The 19,416-nt window shown below is 43.3% G+C and overlaps 1 protein-coding gene across 2 annotated transcripts in view; it reads right to left on the reverse strand.

The window, feature by feature from the left end:
• Window positions 1–19,416, reverse strand: part of MEI1 (meiotic double-stranded break formation protein 1) — a 79,569-nt gene that overhangs the window by 33,938 nt on the left and 26,215 nt on the right. The window contains exons 13-19 of one of the 2 annotated variants that reach the window (XM_040490692.1): window positions 19,027–19,118; window positions 18,034–18,175; window positions 16,012–16,123; window positions 12,130–12,190; window positions 11,080–11,177; window positions 7,822–7,990; window positions 2,075–2,222 (exon numbers count right to left, since the gene is read on the reverse strand). In XM_040490692.1, the coding sequence (XP_040346626.1) occupies window positions 2,075–2,222; window positions 7,822–7,990; window positions 11,080–11,177; window positions 12,130–12,190; window positions 16,012–16,123; window positions 18,034–18,175; window positions 19,027–19,118 (822 nt within the window). The remainder of the gene's footprint in view (window positions 1–2,074; window positions 2,223–7,821; window positions 7,991–11,079; window positions 11,178–12,129; window positions 12,191–16,011; window positions 16,124–18,033; window positions 18,176–19,026; window positions 19,119–19,416) is intronic. The other variant, XM_040490693.1, reaches the window with a different exon arrangement.

Below are 19,416 nucleotides of genomic sequence, written 5' to 3' on the forward strand. Positions count from 1 at the left end.
GAAAATCAGCAAAAGACACTGAGACAGAACTGCCAGAGAGGTAGGAGGAAAATCAGGAGTACACAGCATTCTAGATGCCAAGTAAAGGCAATGGTTCAAAGAAAGGATGCTGTTGATAGGTCAAATAAGGCGATGACTAAATACTGACTGCCTTTAGTCATGTATCTGTTACTGGTGACTTTGATAAGTGCATTTTCAGAGATGTGCTAAGGGTGAAAACCTAACTGGGGCAGGTTCAAAAGCATATGGGAGAGCAGGAAGTGTAAACAAGCCTAAAGCATCTTGTCATAGTAGAAAACCCAAATGCTGTCACAGATTACTAGGGTTATCAAAAGGACTCAGGAGCTACCCTGAATAGGCTCCCACTGACCAAAGACAGGACAATTTGAGCTTCAAAAGATAAATAACTCCAGTGGATTGAACACATCAAATATTTTTAAATCCATGAGTTCATAATGACACTAAAAAAAATCTCTTTGGTCACCTTTGAGGAATACTAGGCAACCAATTCCTCTTTTTAAGCTGTAATTAAAAGGAAAGAATCAAACCTTCTACCTATGCTTCCTATACAATCTCCCATTCAGAGTAACTGAGTAGTTGATGAGGGAAGCCTGGGTGGCTCAGTTAAGCATCCAATTCCTGATTTTGACTCAGATCATGATCTCACGGTTCATGGGATTGAGCCCCTCATTGGACTCTGTGCTCACAGTGCAGAGCCTGCCTGGGACTCTGTCTCCATCTCTCTTTGCCCCTCCCCCACTCACACTCTCTCCCTCTCTCTCAAAATAAATAAACATTTTAAATAAATAAATAAATAAAGGTTGAATGACAGAATTAGGATATTGTTATTTCACAATCTCTAATGAATTAATTGTAGGCAATGATCACCAATGGCTTCAAATATCACAATAAAAGAGACAATGGGATATTGTATCTCTAGATCTACTTACTTGAAAACTCATGCACTTCCACTACAACTTTCTGCTTCTATCCAAATTAAACCAGGTCTTCTTACATCATGTTCATCCCAAAGGTAATCAAAAAGAAGCAAAATTATGGAGCACCTGGCTGGCTCGGTCAGAGGAACACGTGGCTCTTGATCTTGGGGTCATGAGTTTGAGCCCCATGTTGGATATAGAGACTAGTTAAATTAAAAAAAAAAAAAAACTTCAAAAAAGAGGCAAAATTACTTGTCAGTGAAGAAAGGGTATCCTTAGGTTGAGGCTGAAGTGTCCATATCTAACAAGTAAAAGCAATCTTTAATGAAAGAGGGGAGAGATTTAGCGATCGATTAGACATAGTCCTTGATCCACAAGAATTTATAAAGAATCTGGAAACAGGGGGCACCCGGGTGGTTTAGTCAGTTAAGCACCCAACCTTGGCTCAGGTCATGATCTCGTGGTTCATGGGCTCAAGCCCCGTGTCGGGCTCTGTGCTGATGGCTCAGAGCCTGAAGACTGCTTCAGATTCTGTGTCTTCCTCTCTCTCTGCCCCTCCCCTGCTCACCCTCTGTCTCTTTCTCTTTCAAAAATTAAAAAAATTAAAAAAAAAAAGAATCTGAAAAGAAAAAACTTGCATACACACAACCACCATCAAAGTGATCCAAGGTCAGCCTGATTAACAATGATCAGGTCCCAGAAAACCACTTTGTTTAATAAACTGTTAACAGAAGGATATACCTCACATCTCTCTCTTGTCCTGCTCAAACCAGAGGTGGTACTAATAAAAGAGCCTTGGGAGTCTAAATTGGAGTCCTGGCATCCCCATCAATTAATTGTGTGACTCAGAGAAAGTTACTTTAACCCAAGTCTTGATGTTCTTACCTGTAAAAAATGGAAATAATAATCTTTGCCTCTCAGGACTGTTGAGAGAATTAGCTAAATTATATAGGCTCTGAATGTGTCAACCCCCTACCCTGTTCCATTCCACCAAGACTCCCTCCGTCCCTCCCTCCCTCTTTCTCTCTCCCTCTTCCACCTACTTTCTCTCTATATATATCACCATCGTCTCAAGGAGCCATGATGTAAAGAGGTGCAGCAGGAGGAGGAAGAGTCCCAGGCATTTTGGTCCATACCTCATCTAATGCATCATCTTTGTCCTGGCAGATTGCAAGCAGATAGATGGAGGCTCTGATGACCGTCAGCGGAGGGCGCTCATCCTGGTCCTGCAGAGACAGGAGGAAGCTTTGCACGGCCACAAATAATTCTGCCTCTGAGACAAACCTGTCAACCAAGGAGAGTCTGAGTGAAAAATAAATAAATGGCTGTCCTGCCTTGACACGTCCTGTCTTGCCATATTCTCCCTCTGCCTTCTGTCCTTCTGCTCTAGCATGTCCACAGCCTCAGGACACCTTGCACAAAGAGCATGCTGTATATACTTACAAAGCATTGTCATATACGCACAGCACATGGTTCTATGCTTTGTACAAGGCTGTCTAGGGGCCAAAGACTTCTCACTCACACCTAGGAGGCAAAGCATCTGCCAGTACTGTTAGGCAGCATCTGCCAGGACTAGTACTGTTAAAGAGAAGGATGCTACTACTGGGGTTTAGGAGTCCCTGTTTTGGCAACCAGTCCACTGTTCTTTATCATTGAACATTTGTGTGTTCAATGGGCTACTTTCTGGGGAAGGAGACATCTATGTTTGTACATGCAAGGGAGATGGAGATGAGAAGGGGACTGACTTTTTTTTGTAAAATATAAAAGGCATAGGGGAGCCTGGGTGGCTCAGTCAGTTAAGCGTCTGACTCTTGATTTCAGCTTAGGTCATGATCTCATGGTTCATAAGATCAAGCCCCACGTTGGGCTCTCTGCTGACACAGAGGCTCTGTGAATCCCAAGCAGAGCCTGTTTGGGATTTTCTCTCTCTCTGCCCCTCCTGCTCTCCCTTGCATGGGAGCACATGCTCTCTCTCTCTAAATAAATGAATAAATGTTAAAAAGAAAAAGCTATAAAAAATGGGCGAAGGACTTCTTGAACAGACATTTCTCCAAAGAAGATATATAAATGGTCATTAAGTAGATGGAAGGATGCTCAACATCACTAATCATTAGGGAAACGCAAATCAAAACTGTGAGGTAAAATCAGAACCCTTGTGCACTGTTGATGGGAATGTAAAATAGTATAGCCACTATGAAAAAGAGAATGGCATTTCCTCAAAAAATTAAAAACAGAACTACCAGATGATCCAACAATCTAGATATATACGCAAAAGAATTGAAAACAGGGTCTCAAAGAGATATTTGTACACCCATGTTCACAGCAGCATTATTCACAATAGCCAAAAGGTGGAAGCAATCCAAGTATCCACTGACGGACAAATCCATAAGCAAAATGTGGTATATACGTACAATGAAGCATTATTCAGCATAAAAAAGGAAGGAAATTTTGACATGCTATAGGATGGATGAATCTTAAGGACATTGTGTTAAGTGAAATAAGCCTGTCACAAAAAAGACATACTACATGATTCCACTTAGACGAAGTAATTAGAGTAGTCTAAATCACTGGGACAGAAAGTAGAATAGTGGTTTCCAGGGACTGGGGAAAGGGAATTGGAGAGTTACTGTTCAAGAGGTATAGAATTTTGCTTCTGCAAGATGAAAATAGTTCTGGAGATGAATGGTGGTGATGGTAGTACAACAACATTAATGTACTTAATACCCATGAACAGTACACTAAAAACGGTTAAGATGCAAATTTTATGTTTGTGTATTTTACTACAATTAAAAAAAATGGAAAAATTACCAATGTACCAAGGTTGGTGTCTTGGTTTGATAAATTTATCATAGTTATGTTAACATTAGGAGAAAATTAGTGAAAAACTCTCTGTATTCTTTGCAACTTTCCTATAAATCTATAATTATTCCAAAATAGAATTTTTATTTAAAAAATAAAAGGGTCACCCAGGTGGCTCAGTCAGTTAAGCATCCAACTTTTGGTTTCAGCTCAGGTCATGATCTCCCAGTTTCCTGAGTTCAAGCCCTATATCAGGCTCTGTGCTGACAGCGTGGAGCCTGCTTGGGATTCTCTCTCTCCCTCTCTCTCTGCCCCCGCCCCCCCTCTCAAAAAATGAACTGAAAAAATTTTTAATTAAAAATAAAAATAAAATGGATAATAGCCATAATATAAATACTATACAGCTACCAAAAGTATGAGGTAAATCTACTAATACATGTACTAACATGAAAAGAGGTCCAAGATATATTGTTAGGTTAAAAGGCAAGTGGACGACCTTATATAATATCCCATTCTGTATATTGAAAAAAAATCAGCATATGTTTGTTTCAGTAAATGGTGTTGGGAAAACTGAACAGTGACATGCAAAAAAATAAAAGCGGACCACTATTTTATACCACACACAAAAATTGACTCAACATGGATTAAAGACACGAATGTTAACAGCTGAAACCATAAAACTTCTAGAAGGAAACACAGGCAGTAATTTACTTGACATCGGTCTTGGTGAGGACATTTTTAGATCTTATACCAAAAGTAAAATTAAACAAATGGGACTATTTCAAACTAAAAAGCTTCTGTACAGCAAAGGAAGCCATCAACAAAATGAAAAGGCAGCCCACTGAATGGGAAAAAATCTTTGCAAATCATATATATATCTGATAAAAAAATGAATATGCAAAATAAAGAACTCACACAATTCAATAGCAAAAAAAATCCAATTAAAAATGGGCATAGGATCTGAAGAGACATTTTCCAAAGAACACATACAGATGGCCGACAGGTACATGAAAAAATGTTCAACATCACTGATTAGCAAGGAAATGTAAATCAAAACCACAGTGAGGTACATTCTCACACCTGTTAAATGGCTATTATCAAAAAGACAAGAAAAAACAACTGCTGGCAAGGATGTTGAGAAAAGGGAACATCTGTGCACTATTGGTAGGAATGTAAATTGCCACAGCCACTATGGAAAAGAGAATGGAATTTCCTCAAAAAATTAAAAATAGATCCAGCAATTCCACTTCTGGGTATTTATGCAAACTCAAAAGATATCTGTACCGCTCCCATGTTCACTGCAGCATTATTTACTACAGTCAACACATGGATAAAACCTAAGTGGGGCGCCTGGGTGGCTCAGTTGGTTAAGTGTCCAACTCTTGATTTTGGCTCAAGTTATGATCTCATGGTTTGTGGGTTCAAGCCCCACATCAGGCTCTGTGCTGACAGCTTAGGATTCTCTCTTTCTCTCTCTCTTTCTCCTTCTCTCTGCCCCTCCTCTGCACTTGCTCTCTCTCTCAAAATAAATAAACATACAAAAAAGAAAATGTGGTATGTATATACACACAATGGAATACTGTTCAGCCATAAAAAAAGAAAGGAATCTCGCTAACAAAATGGGTTGACCCTGAAGGCACTAGGTTAAGTGAAATAAGTCAAATAGAGAAAGAAAAATACTGTATGATTTTACTTACATGTGGAATCTTAAAAAAAAACAAAAACAAAAAAACCAAACTCATAGAACAGATTGGTGGTTGCCAGAAGTGAGGGGTTGAGAGTGGGCAAAATGGGAAAAGGGGGGCAAAGGGTACAAACTTCCTGTTACAAAATAAATAGACCTTGGGGATATAATGTACAGAATGGTGACTACAGTTGTTAATAGTACACTGAACATTTAAAAGTTGCTAAGGGGCGCCTGGGTGGCTCAGTCGGTTGAGCATCCAACTTCAGCTCAGGTCATGATCTTGTGGTCTGTGAGTTCGAGCCCATGTCAGGCTCTGTGCTGACAGCTCAGAGCCTGGAGCCTGCTTCGGATTCTGCGTCTCCCTCTCTCTCTGCCCCTCCCCCACTCATGCTCGCTCACTCACTCTCTCTCTCTGTCAAAAATAAACATTAAAAATGAATAAATAAAAGTTGCTAAGAGAACAAATCTTAAAAGTTCTCAACATAAGAAAAAAAATTACAACTACATGTGGTGATGGATATTAACTAAACTTAATGTGATGATCATTTTGCAATATATATAAATATCCAATCATTACATTGTATATTTGAAATTAATATATTACAGGGGTGCCTGGGTGGCTCAGTTGGTTAAGCGGCTGACTTCGGCTCAGGTCATGATCTCACGGTCCGTGAGTTCGAGCCCCGCGTCGGGCTCTGTGCTGACAGCTCAGAGCCTGGAGCCTGTTTCAGATTCTGTGTTTCCCTCTCTCTGGCCATCCCCGGTTCATGCTCTGTCTCTCTCTGTCTCAAAAATAAATAAATGTTAAAAAAAATTTGAAATTAATATACTACATGTCAATTATATCTCAATTTTTAAAAATCACAAGGGGCCAAGTGATTTTCAGTGAGGGTGTCAAGACAATTCATTACAGGAAAAAACAGTGTGTTTTTTTTTTAATTTTTTTGTAATGTTTATTTATTTCTGAGACAGAGATAGAGCATGAGTGGGGGAGGGGCTGAAAGAGAGGGAGACACAGAATCCGAAGCAGGCTCCAGGCTCTGAGCTGTCAGCACAGAGACTGATGCGGGGCTCAAACTCACAAACCGTGAGATCATGACCTGAGCCAAAGTCGGTCGTTCAACCGACTGAGCCACCCAGGTACCCCTAAAACAGTGTTTTGTTTTGTTTTTTTTAATTTTTTTTTTCAACGTTTATTTATTTTTGGGACAGAGAGAGACAGAGCATGAACAGGTGAGGGGCAGAGAGAGAGGGAGACACAGAATCGGAAACAGGCTCCAGGCTCTGAGCCATCAGCCCAGAGCCCGACGCGGGGCTCGAACTCCCGGACCGCGAGATCGTGACCTGGCTGAAGTCGGACGCTTAACCGACTGCGCCACCCAGGCGCCCCTAAAACAGTGTTTTTAATACATGATGCTAGAACATCTGCATAAGCCACATGAAAAATAATGAAGTACTGACACATGCTATAAATATTATGCTAACTGGATGAATCTCAAAAACATGCTAAGTGGAAGAAGCCAGGCACAAAAGGTCATCTATTGAATGATCCATCTATAGGAAATGTTCAGAACAGATAAATCCATAGAGACAGAACACAGATTGTTGGTGCCAGGAGCTGAGCAGAAGGAACGGGGAATGAATGCTTAATGGGTATGAGATTTTACTTTGGAGTGATGGAAATGCTTTTGGAACTAGAGAGAGGTGGTGGTTGCACAATACTGTGAATATACTAAATGCCATCAAACTGTTCACTTTAAAATGGTTAGTTTTAGGGGTGCCGGGCTGGCTCAATCAGTTGAGTGTCTGACTTCGGCTCAGGTCATGATCTCACGGTTTATGGGTTCGGGCCCCACGTCAGGCTCTATGATGACAGCTCAGAGCCTGGAGCCTGCTTTGGATTCTGTGTCTTCCCTCTCGCTGCCCCTCCCCACTCACACTCTGTCTCTCAAAAATAAACAAATGTTAAAAAAATTATTTTAATGGTTAATTTTATGTTATGTAAATTTAACCTCAATAAAATTATTTTTTACACTTAATTATTTTTTACACTAGTCTCCTTTGATTTTAAATTTTTAATAAATTGCATAAGTAATTCTTAAAACCAAAGTAAACCACTAAAATTTTTTTCTGTGTGCAAACAATACTTTTAAGGATACTAAAAAGTTCTCATTCGCATTTTAGGCCTCTGCTCTCAGCACTGTGACTACCCTTCTGCCTTAACCCCTCTCCAGTGTATGAGCGCCTCAGGAATATAACCCGTTTCTCACTTATCTGTGTCCTCAATACCCAGGGCCAGGCTTGGAGTGGATGCCTCTGTGAATATTTATTGAACTGAATTGGGCTGCAGATGTGGGTCCCAGGACACACTGCCAGCCCCCAGCATCAAACACTGACCTGTCCTCATGGATGTAGGCCAGGTAGAAGAGGAGCAGGATGCAGTACTGTCTCTGGCGAGCAATTCCCTCCACATACTGGCGATCTGACAGGAAGGCAAGGCTTTCAGGGCTCCTGCTGCGTATCTCGGGCAGCCCATGCTGCAGGAACGCAGACACTGCAGAGAGTTCTGGGCAGGGAACATGCGGGAGAACACCACACGGAGAACACAGGAAAGCAGGTAGTGAGCACATGAGTACCTACTACATGAAGAGGGTACAGGGCACAGAGTAGCAGGGTACATGCAGGATGAAAGGAAATCAGTTTCCTCTTCCTTTTTGTAGCTTTCAGCCTGCCCTGAGAAACTAAAGGTAACATGTGTAAAGAATGGATACATTCCTTCATTCATTGACAAATTTCAGAGTGGCTACTCTAGGCCAAGGTGTGACACACAGGCTGTTTCCAGGAGCTGGTAGCTGGGAAAAGACAGACAAGGAGACGGACAATTATAGGAGACATGATCAAGTACCATGTTCAAGTATGGAGGAGTGTATAACTCATACCACCTGGGGTGGGGAGGGCAGGCTTGAAAAGGAGGGAACTGTGGAAGGTGAGCAGAAAACAGGCAGAAAAGTGAGAGCAGAGAATCCTGGGCACGGAAGAAAGGTGTTCAGAGGCCCAGAGGCCCAGAGGCACAAGAGGACATGTTTTAGGTGCAGCAATGAGTTTAGTCTGACTGACTCAGCAGTGAATAGATGTGGAGTGTCAGGAGTTGCAGAACTGTGTGACATAATTAGTAGCTAGAGTGTGAAAAACCTTGAATGCTGAGTAAAGAATTTGAATTTTATCCTGAGGACAGATTCTTATGAAATCTGTTTCAGAAAAGAAAGAGTATTTTAGGGGCGCCTGGGTGGTTCAGTCGGTTAAGCGTCCGACTTGGGCTCAGGTCACGATTTCATGTTCCGTGAGTTCAAACCCCATGCCGGGCTCTGTGCTGACAGCTCGGAGCCTGGAGCCTGTTTCAGATTCTGTGTCTCCCTCTCTCTCTGTCCCTCCCCTGCTCACGCTCTGTCTCTCTCGCTCTTAAAAAAAAATAAACATTAAAAAAAAAAAGAAAGAAAGAGTATTTTAATACCAAAAGAGTATGAGAGGAAAAGACATCAGTGCTTTAGATGTCTTTTAGACTTTATAGAAACTTTATAGAAAATTCCCGCGCCTGGGTGGCGCAGTCGGTTAAGCGTCCGACTTCAACCAGGTCACGATCTCGCAGTCCGTGAGTTCGAGCCCCGCGTCAGGCTCTGGGCTGATGGCTCAGAGCCTGGAGCCTGTTTCCGATTCTGTGTCTCCCTCTCTCTCTGCCCCTCGCCCGTTCATGCTCTGTCTCTCTCTGTCCCAAAAATAAATAAACGTTGAAAAAAAAAATTAAAAAAAAAAAAAAAAGAAAATTCCCTATATTATCCTTATTTTCCACATTTCACCACAGATCAGAGGAAACTTCATCCCTGTCTGACAGTGCCCCACAGACTGATGTTTGGGGACTATAGCTGAAGGCAAGGGTGTTAGGATGATAAGACTTGGGTTTTCAGATAGATCCTTCCAGCAGCGGGTAGAGATTCTTTGGAAGATGAAAGAATGAAAGCAGGGTGCCATGCTGGAAGTCAAGTTAAGTCTGTCCTGCCGGTGCAGTGGACTTAGGACCAAGTGGAAGGTGAGAATGGAGAATGCCCCACAGCAGTCTGGCAGCAGAGCCAGGGCAGGTCTCCTAATTCTAAATTTTGTGACTCTTCCACTAAGCTATGATCGTTATCATAAAAATGAAACTAATATCCCATGCATCCTCATGCCCTTTCTCCTGATACATGGAAGAAAGAAGGACTCTGCATGTATGCGCTCTTCCCAACACTCTGAGACTTGACAAGGCCTTAGGGTCTAGGGAGGCAGATACGTGGGGCTCCTCCTTTCCCCAAAAGAGAGGGAGCTGTCAGCAGCAGTGGGGCCAGAGCTGGTGAGCACAAGAGGCTGCTGTACAGCGGCTGCCAGCGTGGTCCTAGGCTACCATCATGGCGGAAGTAGTTGTGCTAGTCTCTCTGCAGTCCAGACCACACCTGGGCAGGCATAGAGCAGGTACCAGGCAGAGAGGAGAGGCTGGCATTGAATTAGGAGCCAAGCCATGTGGGAAGGAATGAAAATACTCGCCTGGGCTTCTGTCTCTCTCAGCACAGCGTTGGAGAAAAAACAAAGGAGGAAGAGAGGTTTAGGAAGTGGGGGGAGATGACACATCTTTGTAAATGTAAAAAGAAGAAACATGGCCAGTACCAAGTCTTACCCACAAAGAAGGTGTCATATTTGTTGAATAAATGAATAGAACAATGATTAAATTGTTTTATGTTATACCAAAAGAGGTTTAGGACAGAGGAACTCCTTAGGGCAGAGAACATATCATAATTATCATTGTATCCACAGCAGCACTCAGGCCTCCCCTGGCATGTAGGGAAGCTCTATGTATATTCAACCGGGGTGGGGGTGGGGGGGGTGACTTCAGCTCTCAGCCCCCATCTGCTGTTCCCCCGCCTCGATTCTGCATGTGCCTCCTTCATTGCATTCAGACCTCTGCTAACATGCCACCTCCTCACAGAAGCCTTCCCTGACCACCTATCTTCTCCCTTCATCACCCTCTATCCCTCTGCCCAGTTTTATTTTTTCATAGCACCTACTCATTTATGACATCGCATATATGTGTTTATTCTCTCTCTCTCTCTCTCTCTCTCTCTCTCTCTCTCTCTCTCTCACTCCATGAGGACGGGACATTGGAGCTGTGTCCCCATAACCTGAAATAGAGTCTGACACACAGTAGATGTTCAAGAAATATTTCTTGAACGAAGAAACAAACAAACAAACAAAAATGGAACAGACCATTCAAGGTATTTTGAGCAGAAGTCTCGGAATGTAACAAGCAGGGAGGGAAAGGTCTGGTGTGAGGGATGTTAAGAGGAGAAGGCCAGGGTGAGGACCTGGGCTTGATAAGCTTTGGGGTCCTTCTCAACCTTTAGAGTCTAAGGGTCCAGGAATCTTGGATTCTATTGTTTCCTGATTCGGTTATCTTATCTCCCTAGGTGTCAGCCTATAGTCTCATCATTCCATGATTTCATGGTTCCTCTGGGCAGCTTCTAGCAAAGAGATAATTATGATTCTGACTCACTACCCAGCCTATCAACAAAGGCATCCAGACCGTAAGAGACCACCATGAGCCTGATAAGTGGTCAAGCTGCAGCATCTTACCTTCTTGTGAAGGTGGCTCTGTCTTCTCTGGAGCTGACAGGAGGTTGAGGCTCATGTCGTAGAGGAAACTGGAACATACCTGATTTAGATCTGAGTGACTTAGAGGGTGGAAAGGAAAAGAGAACAAGAGAGAAGACATTGCTACTTTGGCTGGGACAGCATTATCCCTGCCATATACTGGGACACCACTGCCTTGTGCCAGAGCCCAGTGAAACTCTAACCACGGCCCGGGAGGAAGAGTTCTGGAGGTGGCTGTGAATAATAAATATGGAACCCGCTGCTACAGCTGTAACTTAGGCACATTGGCATTCACTAAAATTTTACTGAAAAAATAAATCAGGGAGGGCTACCGAACCCCAATTTAATGAAACATAAAACAAAAAAAGTGCTCCTAGTTCAGGAAAGGCCTTGAGAGTCCTGGGGAAAAAAAAAAAGGAAGCTGTTGAACCCAAGATGGGTAGTCAAGGTATTCCTTCCTGAAGGCTGGGCGTTCCACTCAGAGATATGCAAGGAGAGCTAGATACTATATTGTGGTCATCTTGCAGGCTGTAGGCAATAACAAGTGGAATCTGTCAAGTAAATGCAGAGACAGCTGGCAAATCATAAATGGGAAGGAACAGAAGATTACTCTAGAAACTTAACAAGACAGAGACTGAAGTAGCCACCTCTTGACTTTGAACCTCTCTACATTTCCTCTGGAAATGGTGGGCTGGCAGCAACCAGCACGTGGCTCTGTCTTTGTGGGCACTGCTTTCACTACCCTCTGAGGGCTTCTGTCTCCCCATTTGTAAACTGAGGAGTTAGACAAATGATCTCCAAGTGCCCTTCCAGTTTTGATGTAACAGGTGCCTGTCCAAGTATCACATGGAATGAGTGTCTTACCAGAACCAGATGAAATAAAAGCTACAGGAGCATGTCCAGCTCACACCACCAGGTGCTGAGCAATTCCGACATGGTGTCAATCCTCCCCATGGTCCTATGACTAAACCACGCCAGTCAGAAATTTCCACTTGTCCAGACAAGGACACTGGCGCCTGAAACCATACATACCTTAGGCTGCTGCAGAACCTGGCCTTCAGTTCCAGGGTTAATCGTATGAAAGATGAGGAAGCTTGAGAAGTAGGAAGAAAGCAGAAAGCAATTTAAACCAGACTCGTTACAGAAATTCTCAAAGTTGAATGGTACCAAAGAGTACTAATTTTGGAGTCATGTAGACTTAGGTTCAAAATTTGCTCCGACAATACTACTAGGGTCATCCTGGAACACATATTTAACTTCTCTGCGACTCGGTTTCAATATCTATACCTCACAGGTTGTTGTGAAGCTGAGTAAGATAAGTGTACATAGACTATCTAACAAATGCCTAGCACTGCACTGTGGAGTAGGTGTTGAATAAATGTTCATCTTCCATTATAATCTGGGACGTTTGACAATGACCTAGGAAAGACATATCCGCTTGTTCTATCCCTTCTTCCAACGTTGTAGAAAATAACCCAGTTTCAGACTCAGGAAGAACAAAGGGTAGTCACTGCTTTATCCCCATCTCTGAATGCCTATGGGGAAGGACTGGTTCTCACGCCTGAGGTCAGGTAACAGGTTCTGTGTTAGTTGATGACCCTGGCCCAGGCCCCTGCACTTCCTGCCTCCTCCAAGTCTCCCCACATCCTGCACCAAGCTTCCCTGTCAAATCTGACTTCTGTCCTGCCCATCCTGCGCCCCTATAAAAGCAGAAGTCTAGACAAGAACATCAAGAGGTCCCACTGCACCAGCTTCAGACTTGGGGACAATCTGTGTTCTATCCTGGGGCTAAAGCATATGGCAGGAAATTCATCCCTCAGAGTTTCACAGCAACTTTCTGGGACACACTTCAACTCATGACTCCCTCCAGGGAGGGGACACACAGGGTTCCTGCTGGAAGGGGCTCTTGGCCCAGTATCTCAGGGACCCAGAGTTTCTCCACCCCCTATTCAGGGCCTCTGCCCCCTCTTGGCTGGCACTGCCTGCTTCCTTCTTTTCTCTTGCAGGTTGGGCCCCAATCCTGTTCTATCTGCATAGATCTCCCTGTACACAACCATTCTCCACACCCCCTCCTCTCTGCCACTGCCCCCCAGAGATCTACACTTCTGAAGTTGCACCCATCCAACATCCCAAGACTGGATCTTCTTGGCTCTTGAAGTATGGCAGACAGAAAGAGTGGATGGAAGGAAGAAAAGAAGTATAGGTCAGTTGTCATAATAACTAAGAGGTAGAATCATTCAGGAGACATATATATATATTATAATCTCATTTAATTCTATTATCACCATGTCTAGCTAAAGACACTGGAAACAAAAAATTAATTTGTCCAATAAGTAAAGGAGGGGGTAAGAATCTCAACCCACAAGAGCTAATGACAAAGGTCCTGCTTTTTCCCCCTCTTCCACACAGCCTCTCACTCTCTCCTAGAAGCTCCCACTTCCACTTTCTATGAGAAATAGCTTCAGCTTCCTAAGGGTTTCCTGTCTTCTGTTCTTTGCCTGGACAGAACAAAGATCCCTCTGAGCTGTGACAAGGGACCTCCCCAGGATGACCTAGACTATTAATCAGAAACTCCCTCAATATCCCAAATCAAATTGTGAGGCAATTGCAAAAGGCATGCCCCTCATCACCCCAGCTCTGGATCCAGCCCCCTTCTTCTTTCCAAGGACCTTGCTCTACTGAGGAGCAGGAGGTCTCTATTGCTCCTTTCTATCAGCTACTAATCAGAATAAGTGTTTCTAGTGCTGGAGGGTAAAAAAAAACCCTCTAATTTCATGTTCCCTTCCAATTATACCCCCATTTCTCACCTCCTCTCATACCAAACTTACCCAAAGAGCTGTCTATCCTGTCTCTACTGCCTCACCTTGCACTCACTCTTCAGTTTACTATAGTCTGGCATCCACCCCAACTATGTCACAGAAACTCCTCTGGCCAAGGTCACCAACAGCCTCCATGATGCCAAATCCAATGAACATATTTCAGTCCTCATCTTCCTTGACCTCTGGGATGCATTTGACACATCAACCACTCCCAAATCTACAAAACTCTCTTGCTTGGTTTTTCTAATGTCATACGCTTCTGGTTTTCTCCCTACTTCTCCAACTGTCCCTTACCAGTGTCCTTTAGTGTTTCCTCCTTCTCGTGGCCATTAAAATGTTGCCCTTGATTCTGTCCTGGTTCCCTCTAATCATCTCATTTTACACACTCCCTTGAAGGATTTCAGCTGCTTCCCACTAGACAATTGGCCCCACAAGGACAGGGTTCTATTTTGTTCACTGCTGCATCCTCAGCCCCAGGACGGCGCCTTTCATGAAGTAAGTGCCCAATCAGTATTTGTTGAGTTAATGAAAGGCTAGATACTTGCATATCTGTATCTAAAGACCAGATCTTTCCCCTGACTTCAGACACAGTCAATCACCTACCTAACCTCTCTGCTGGGACGTCTCACAGGCATCTCATGCTCATCCTGACCCAAACCGATCACATCCTCTACTGCCTTTCCAAATCAGATCCTCCTATGGTGAGCCTTCTCTTGATAAAAATCACCACCATCCACCTAGATGGCAGCCAAAACCCAAGGCATTACCCTGAGCTCTTCCCTCTCTCTCCTGCCCCACATCCAACTGCTGCACCCACTCCCAACACTTCGTTTAGTTCCTATCACAACCTGAGTTAATGCAAGAGGTTAAACTATTGTCTGTAGTCTTGCCTCCCTCTCACTCATGGTCCACACTGATCCAAAAAGGATCTTTCTAAAACAGAAAGCTGAGCCTATAACTTGCCTTCTTTTAGACTCAAAACTCCTAGGATAAAGTCCAGATTCCTCACATGGCCAACAAAGCCCTGCATGACTGAGTCCTGGCTACTCCTTTGTGGTAGATTTTCCACTGCCTACTATGTGATAGGAATAAAAGAAGACATTAAATGGCAATGATAAGAGGCAAGCATACCATCGAGATGCAGAAAGAAATCAGGCTCCAGAGCCAGATTCTCTGAATTTGAATCCTGAGCACACCACTTCCAGTGTGACCCTGGGCAAGTTATTCAACCTCTCTGAGCTTCAGTATGCTTCTCCATAGAATGAAGATAATCATAGTACATACTCCCTAGGGTTTTTATGAGAACTAAATGAATTAATACATGTAAGGCACTTAAACAGTATCTGACAATAATAAGAGTGTCATAAGTATTAGTTATCATTAGTTATTACTATATTTCTCTCTCCTCCCTTTTCTGTTTTTGGCTATTTTCCCCTTCCCATTTTCACCATCACTCCTACTTTCTAAGGAAAATAAAGGAGACTCTGACTCTGACTCCTAGGCTTATTCTACATGTTGAAGTATTTATAGTGTGACAACAGGACAAGTGAGAAAGGAAGGTTTACACTTGAGGAGGCAAAATGGCTAGTCAGAGAAGAAAATAAATAGATGCAAGAAGGCCTGGAGAAGGCCAAGGGAGTCAATAGCCACTGGGGTTCAGTTTCCGGAAGGCACTTCAGCGCACAGACAGCAGCTTTCACAGAGTGCCACCACTCCCCCAGAAGGCATGTGGAAGTACGTGGGGACGTTTTCCAGGTGTCACAATAACTGGGGGTACTTCTGACATTTAGTACTCAGGAGTCAGAGATGCTGAACATCCTGTGAGGTCTGAGGGAATGTGAAGGATGAGGGCAATGCGTAAAGATGCATGTTGTGGACTCTGAACTGGAACCTCCTTGATATTCTGAGAGAAGTATCAATAAATTTGAAAACTTAATTTTTAGTACCTTTGATTGCTGAATGGTATTCCCTCTCACTGAACACTGGAAAGAGTGCAGATATTGATTCTGAGTGATTATGTAAACCTCCTGCCCACAGGTTATGCTCTCTTTGAGCATAAGCACCTGCCTCCCTCCCAACTTCCATACTTGCCTACCGAGCTTCTTGGAGAATTTCTCCTTCATGTGGGGAACGATGACAAAGAGACTGTGTAGAATCGACAGGAAAACTTCCATCAAGTTTGGTTGGGTGGCCTGCTCTGAGTGCCTCTGCAAAGAACCAAGAGGGAGAACACAGCCCACCAGGACTGAGCCTCTGAAGAAGAAAGCATCGGCAAAACTGGCATCAAATCAAGCAACAACAGACCAACCCCTTTCACTTGAAGGGCACAAGAAGAGCTAGGGAACCTGAAGTCACAAGCTTGCATCCAAGAGTTATACCCACCACTTAATAAGTTGTGTAAGACATATTACCTTTCTGGGCCTCTGTCCCAAAAAGAATAAAACATGGCCTACCTCCTGGAAACAAATGAGATCTGATGTGTAAAAAGTACTTTTTAAACTATAATGCACAATAACACTCAAGTTCCTATGACTATAGCCATTTAGTAATAATCATATACTTTACAAACTGTCTTCACATTTCTTTTTCATGTGATCTTTGAACAGTCAGTCATGAGGCAGCCTGATGTAGCAGACAGAGCTCTGGATTAAGAGTAGAGAAACCTGGATTCAAGACCAAGCTCTACACAAAGTTGCTGTGTGCCCGTGGGTCAGCCACCCCCTCCCCTCTTGGTGTCTCATTTCCCTACCTGTAAAAGCTTGGATATCAGAGACATGATTCTTATAGATATCTTTCCTTTTATTTTATTTTTTTTAAGTAGGCTTCATGCCCAGCATGGAGTCCAACACAGGGCTTGAATTTATGACCATGAGATCAGGACCTAGGCTGAAATCAAGAGTCAGATACCTAACTGACAGAGCCACTCAGGCGCCTCATTTCCTTTGGTTTTTAAACCAAAAAAAAATTTTAATTAGAAAGGTAATAATGCTCATTAAAGAAATGTGTAAAATATGGAAAAGTAGAAAGCAAGAATAATATAATTCTATCCTCTAGTTCTAGATCTGACTCTTCCTAGACGCTTCCTAAGTCTAGGAAGAAGGCAGAGCAGATGAGGAAACCAATGTGAACTGCCCAAGTGTTACTGCTCCTGAGTACCAATCAGAGCATGCACGCAGCCCATGGCTTCTGACAGTTACCCACCTGAAGACCCTGGCATGCTGGCTCAAAGGCTTCTTCAAAGAGGTTCTCTGTCCCCAGAACCAGAGGATGCCTCCCTGCTGCCACCTACTGTTCCCAGTAGGTATTTGGAGGTGCCCTGACTAAAAGGGACCTCTCACAGGTTCACAGGATGACCAAACCTCAAAGAGGAGAGGACTCATCCAAAGTCATCAGAGCAGTCAGCAGCTCCGGACCCAGATCTTCCTACCACCACTATCTCAAGTCAGCTCAAAACGAAGCTCTTTAGGACCAGGTCTCTCTTCAGAATGGCCAAATCTCATTTTACAGAATACATATGGGTTCTTTAGTGAGGCCTAAATCAGACATTCACCACTGCTCTTTACTAATCATAAGAATGCATGGGTTCAAATCTCAGCACTGTTGTGCACTTGCTTTGCAACTGTTGTAACAAGACAACCTCATCTTTCACTTGGGGATATTATAGCACCCATCTCACACAGTCATTGGGATGATCAAATTAGGTAATGAATACGAAGCATTTATCACTCCATAAACACTACCTATTTATTTTATTGTTACTGCTTTATACTTTTACTTAAGAGGCATCTGTTGGTTTACAATGAAACACTACATCTTGGGTTTTTGGTGGGGGGCGGTTAAGATTTAAAAAAAATTTTTAAGTAATCACTACACCCAATGTGGGGCTCAAACCCATGACCCCAAGACCAAGAATCACACTCTCCACTAAATGAGACAGCCAGGTGCCCCACGCTTTGTTTTCTTTTTTTTTAAGAAAAGGAAAACTGGCTGAGGAACAGTACTACTGAGACCCTCCGAAGGTCTGGTTGAGTACTCGCTGCCTTATGTCTCTCGGCTTGGCTCAACCTCACATTCTCCTCTACAAACTTCATGCTATGTGTGTCCCAGAGGAACCCACCATCACCATGGGGATACAAAGGGAGTCACAGGCACTGAGAAGAAATTCTGAGAAGGCCTCCAAAGTGTCTTCCTTCTCGGCTCCAGGAGCTGTGAATGGATTCTCGTGGGCTGAAGGCTCGCTCTGGAATTCCATAGCCAACCTAAGAAATCAATGTGTGAGCATATCCATACTACCTATACAACATAAAGGTTAGAAGCATCCTCTCAGAGGGACGCCTGAGCTCAGGGTCCAGGGAAAGTATCCCCATCAGCAGATCTGGAGAAAATTTAAGAGGACTCAATGAGGCAGGACCTGGTCCTTGGATGCCTCTGCAGTTTTGTGCTCCCCACCCCCTCTCTCATAATACATGATTCTTCTACCTTATCACATGTACTTCCCTGAACATACCATGCTACTTGATGTTTTATATCTCTTTCCCTTTATATATGCTGCTCTCTCTACCAGGAATGCCTTCCCCACATTGTGACAACCTAATGAATTCCATATATATATATATATATGCAAAACTGCCTCTTCTCCAAGACACCGTGAGGTCCTTGTGGGCAGAGGGCAATCTGATTTGTCTTTCTACTCCCACTGTCTAGCCACAGGCCTGACATAGAGTAGCTATGACAAATTTTGTTAATATGAACTAAATTAGTCCAACCGGCATTCAGCAAACACCTATAGGGCTTCGTTATTTGGGAAGAAGAACAAAGCCAAATGAGACACATTCATGAGTCTCACGTACAAGGAGACTCATTGTATAGTAACAAAAACTTCACCAGGAGGGAATCTTTAGAAGTCCCCTACTCCTGCTCCTCTTCCTCAAATCACCTCTACACACCCCTCCACATACACACATCTCCAACCTCTGCCCCAGCCAAAGTCCTCTCACTATGCAGCAAAGCATCAGAAATCAAGTGTTGCTTCTAGAATTTCATCCTTCATCTGACTCTTTTCCACTCCCACCCTCTATAATACTGCCTCAGACCACAGAGGGTCCCTCACCTGCAGGCATTTCTAAATCCCTCCAGAGTGCTCAGGAGGAACTTTCCCCTTCGCAGAATGGCCTTGTTAGAATCTCTACTGGAGGCATGGCCCTGAGGTGAGAAGGAGAGGTGGGCACTGTTAGTCAAGTACCTACTCTGTGTCTCAATCTGTGCTTAGAGGACTATAGACCTCTTCCTCTCACACCAGAGTCTGGCATTCCCACACACCTAACACTTTCCAGGGCATCTTGATTATATCCTCACAAATCTAGTCACCTAATAGCTCTTTTAAAAATGGCAGAAGAGGGAACACTAACCATCTGTCCCCCTGTGAACCACAGGACTGGCTCTTGTTCTATTTTATGTGTGTATATATATATATATATATATATATATATATATATATATA

This window comes from Herpailurus yagouaroundi, unplaced genomic scaffold, assembly GCF_014898765.1.
Source record: "Herpailurus yagouaroundi ecotype Mexico unplaced genomic scaffold, PumYag 182, whole genome shotgun sequence".
NCBI classification, from domain to species: Eukaryota; Metazoa; Chordata; class Mammalia; order Carnivora; family Felidae; genus Herpailurus; species Herpailurus yagouaroundi.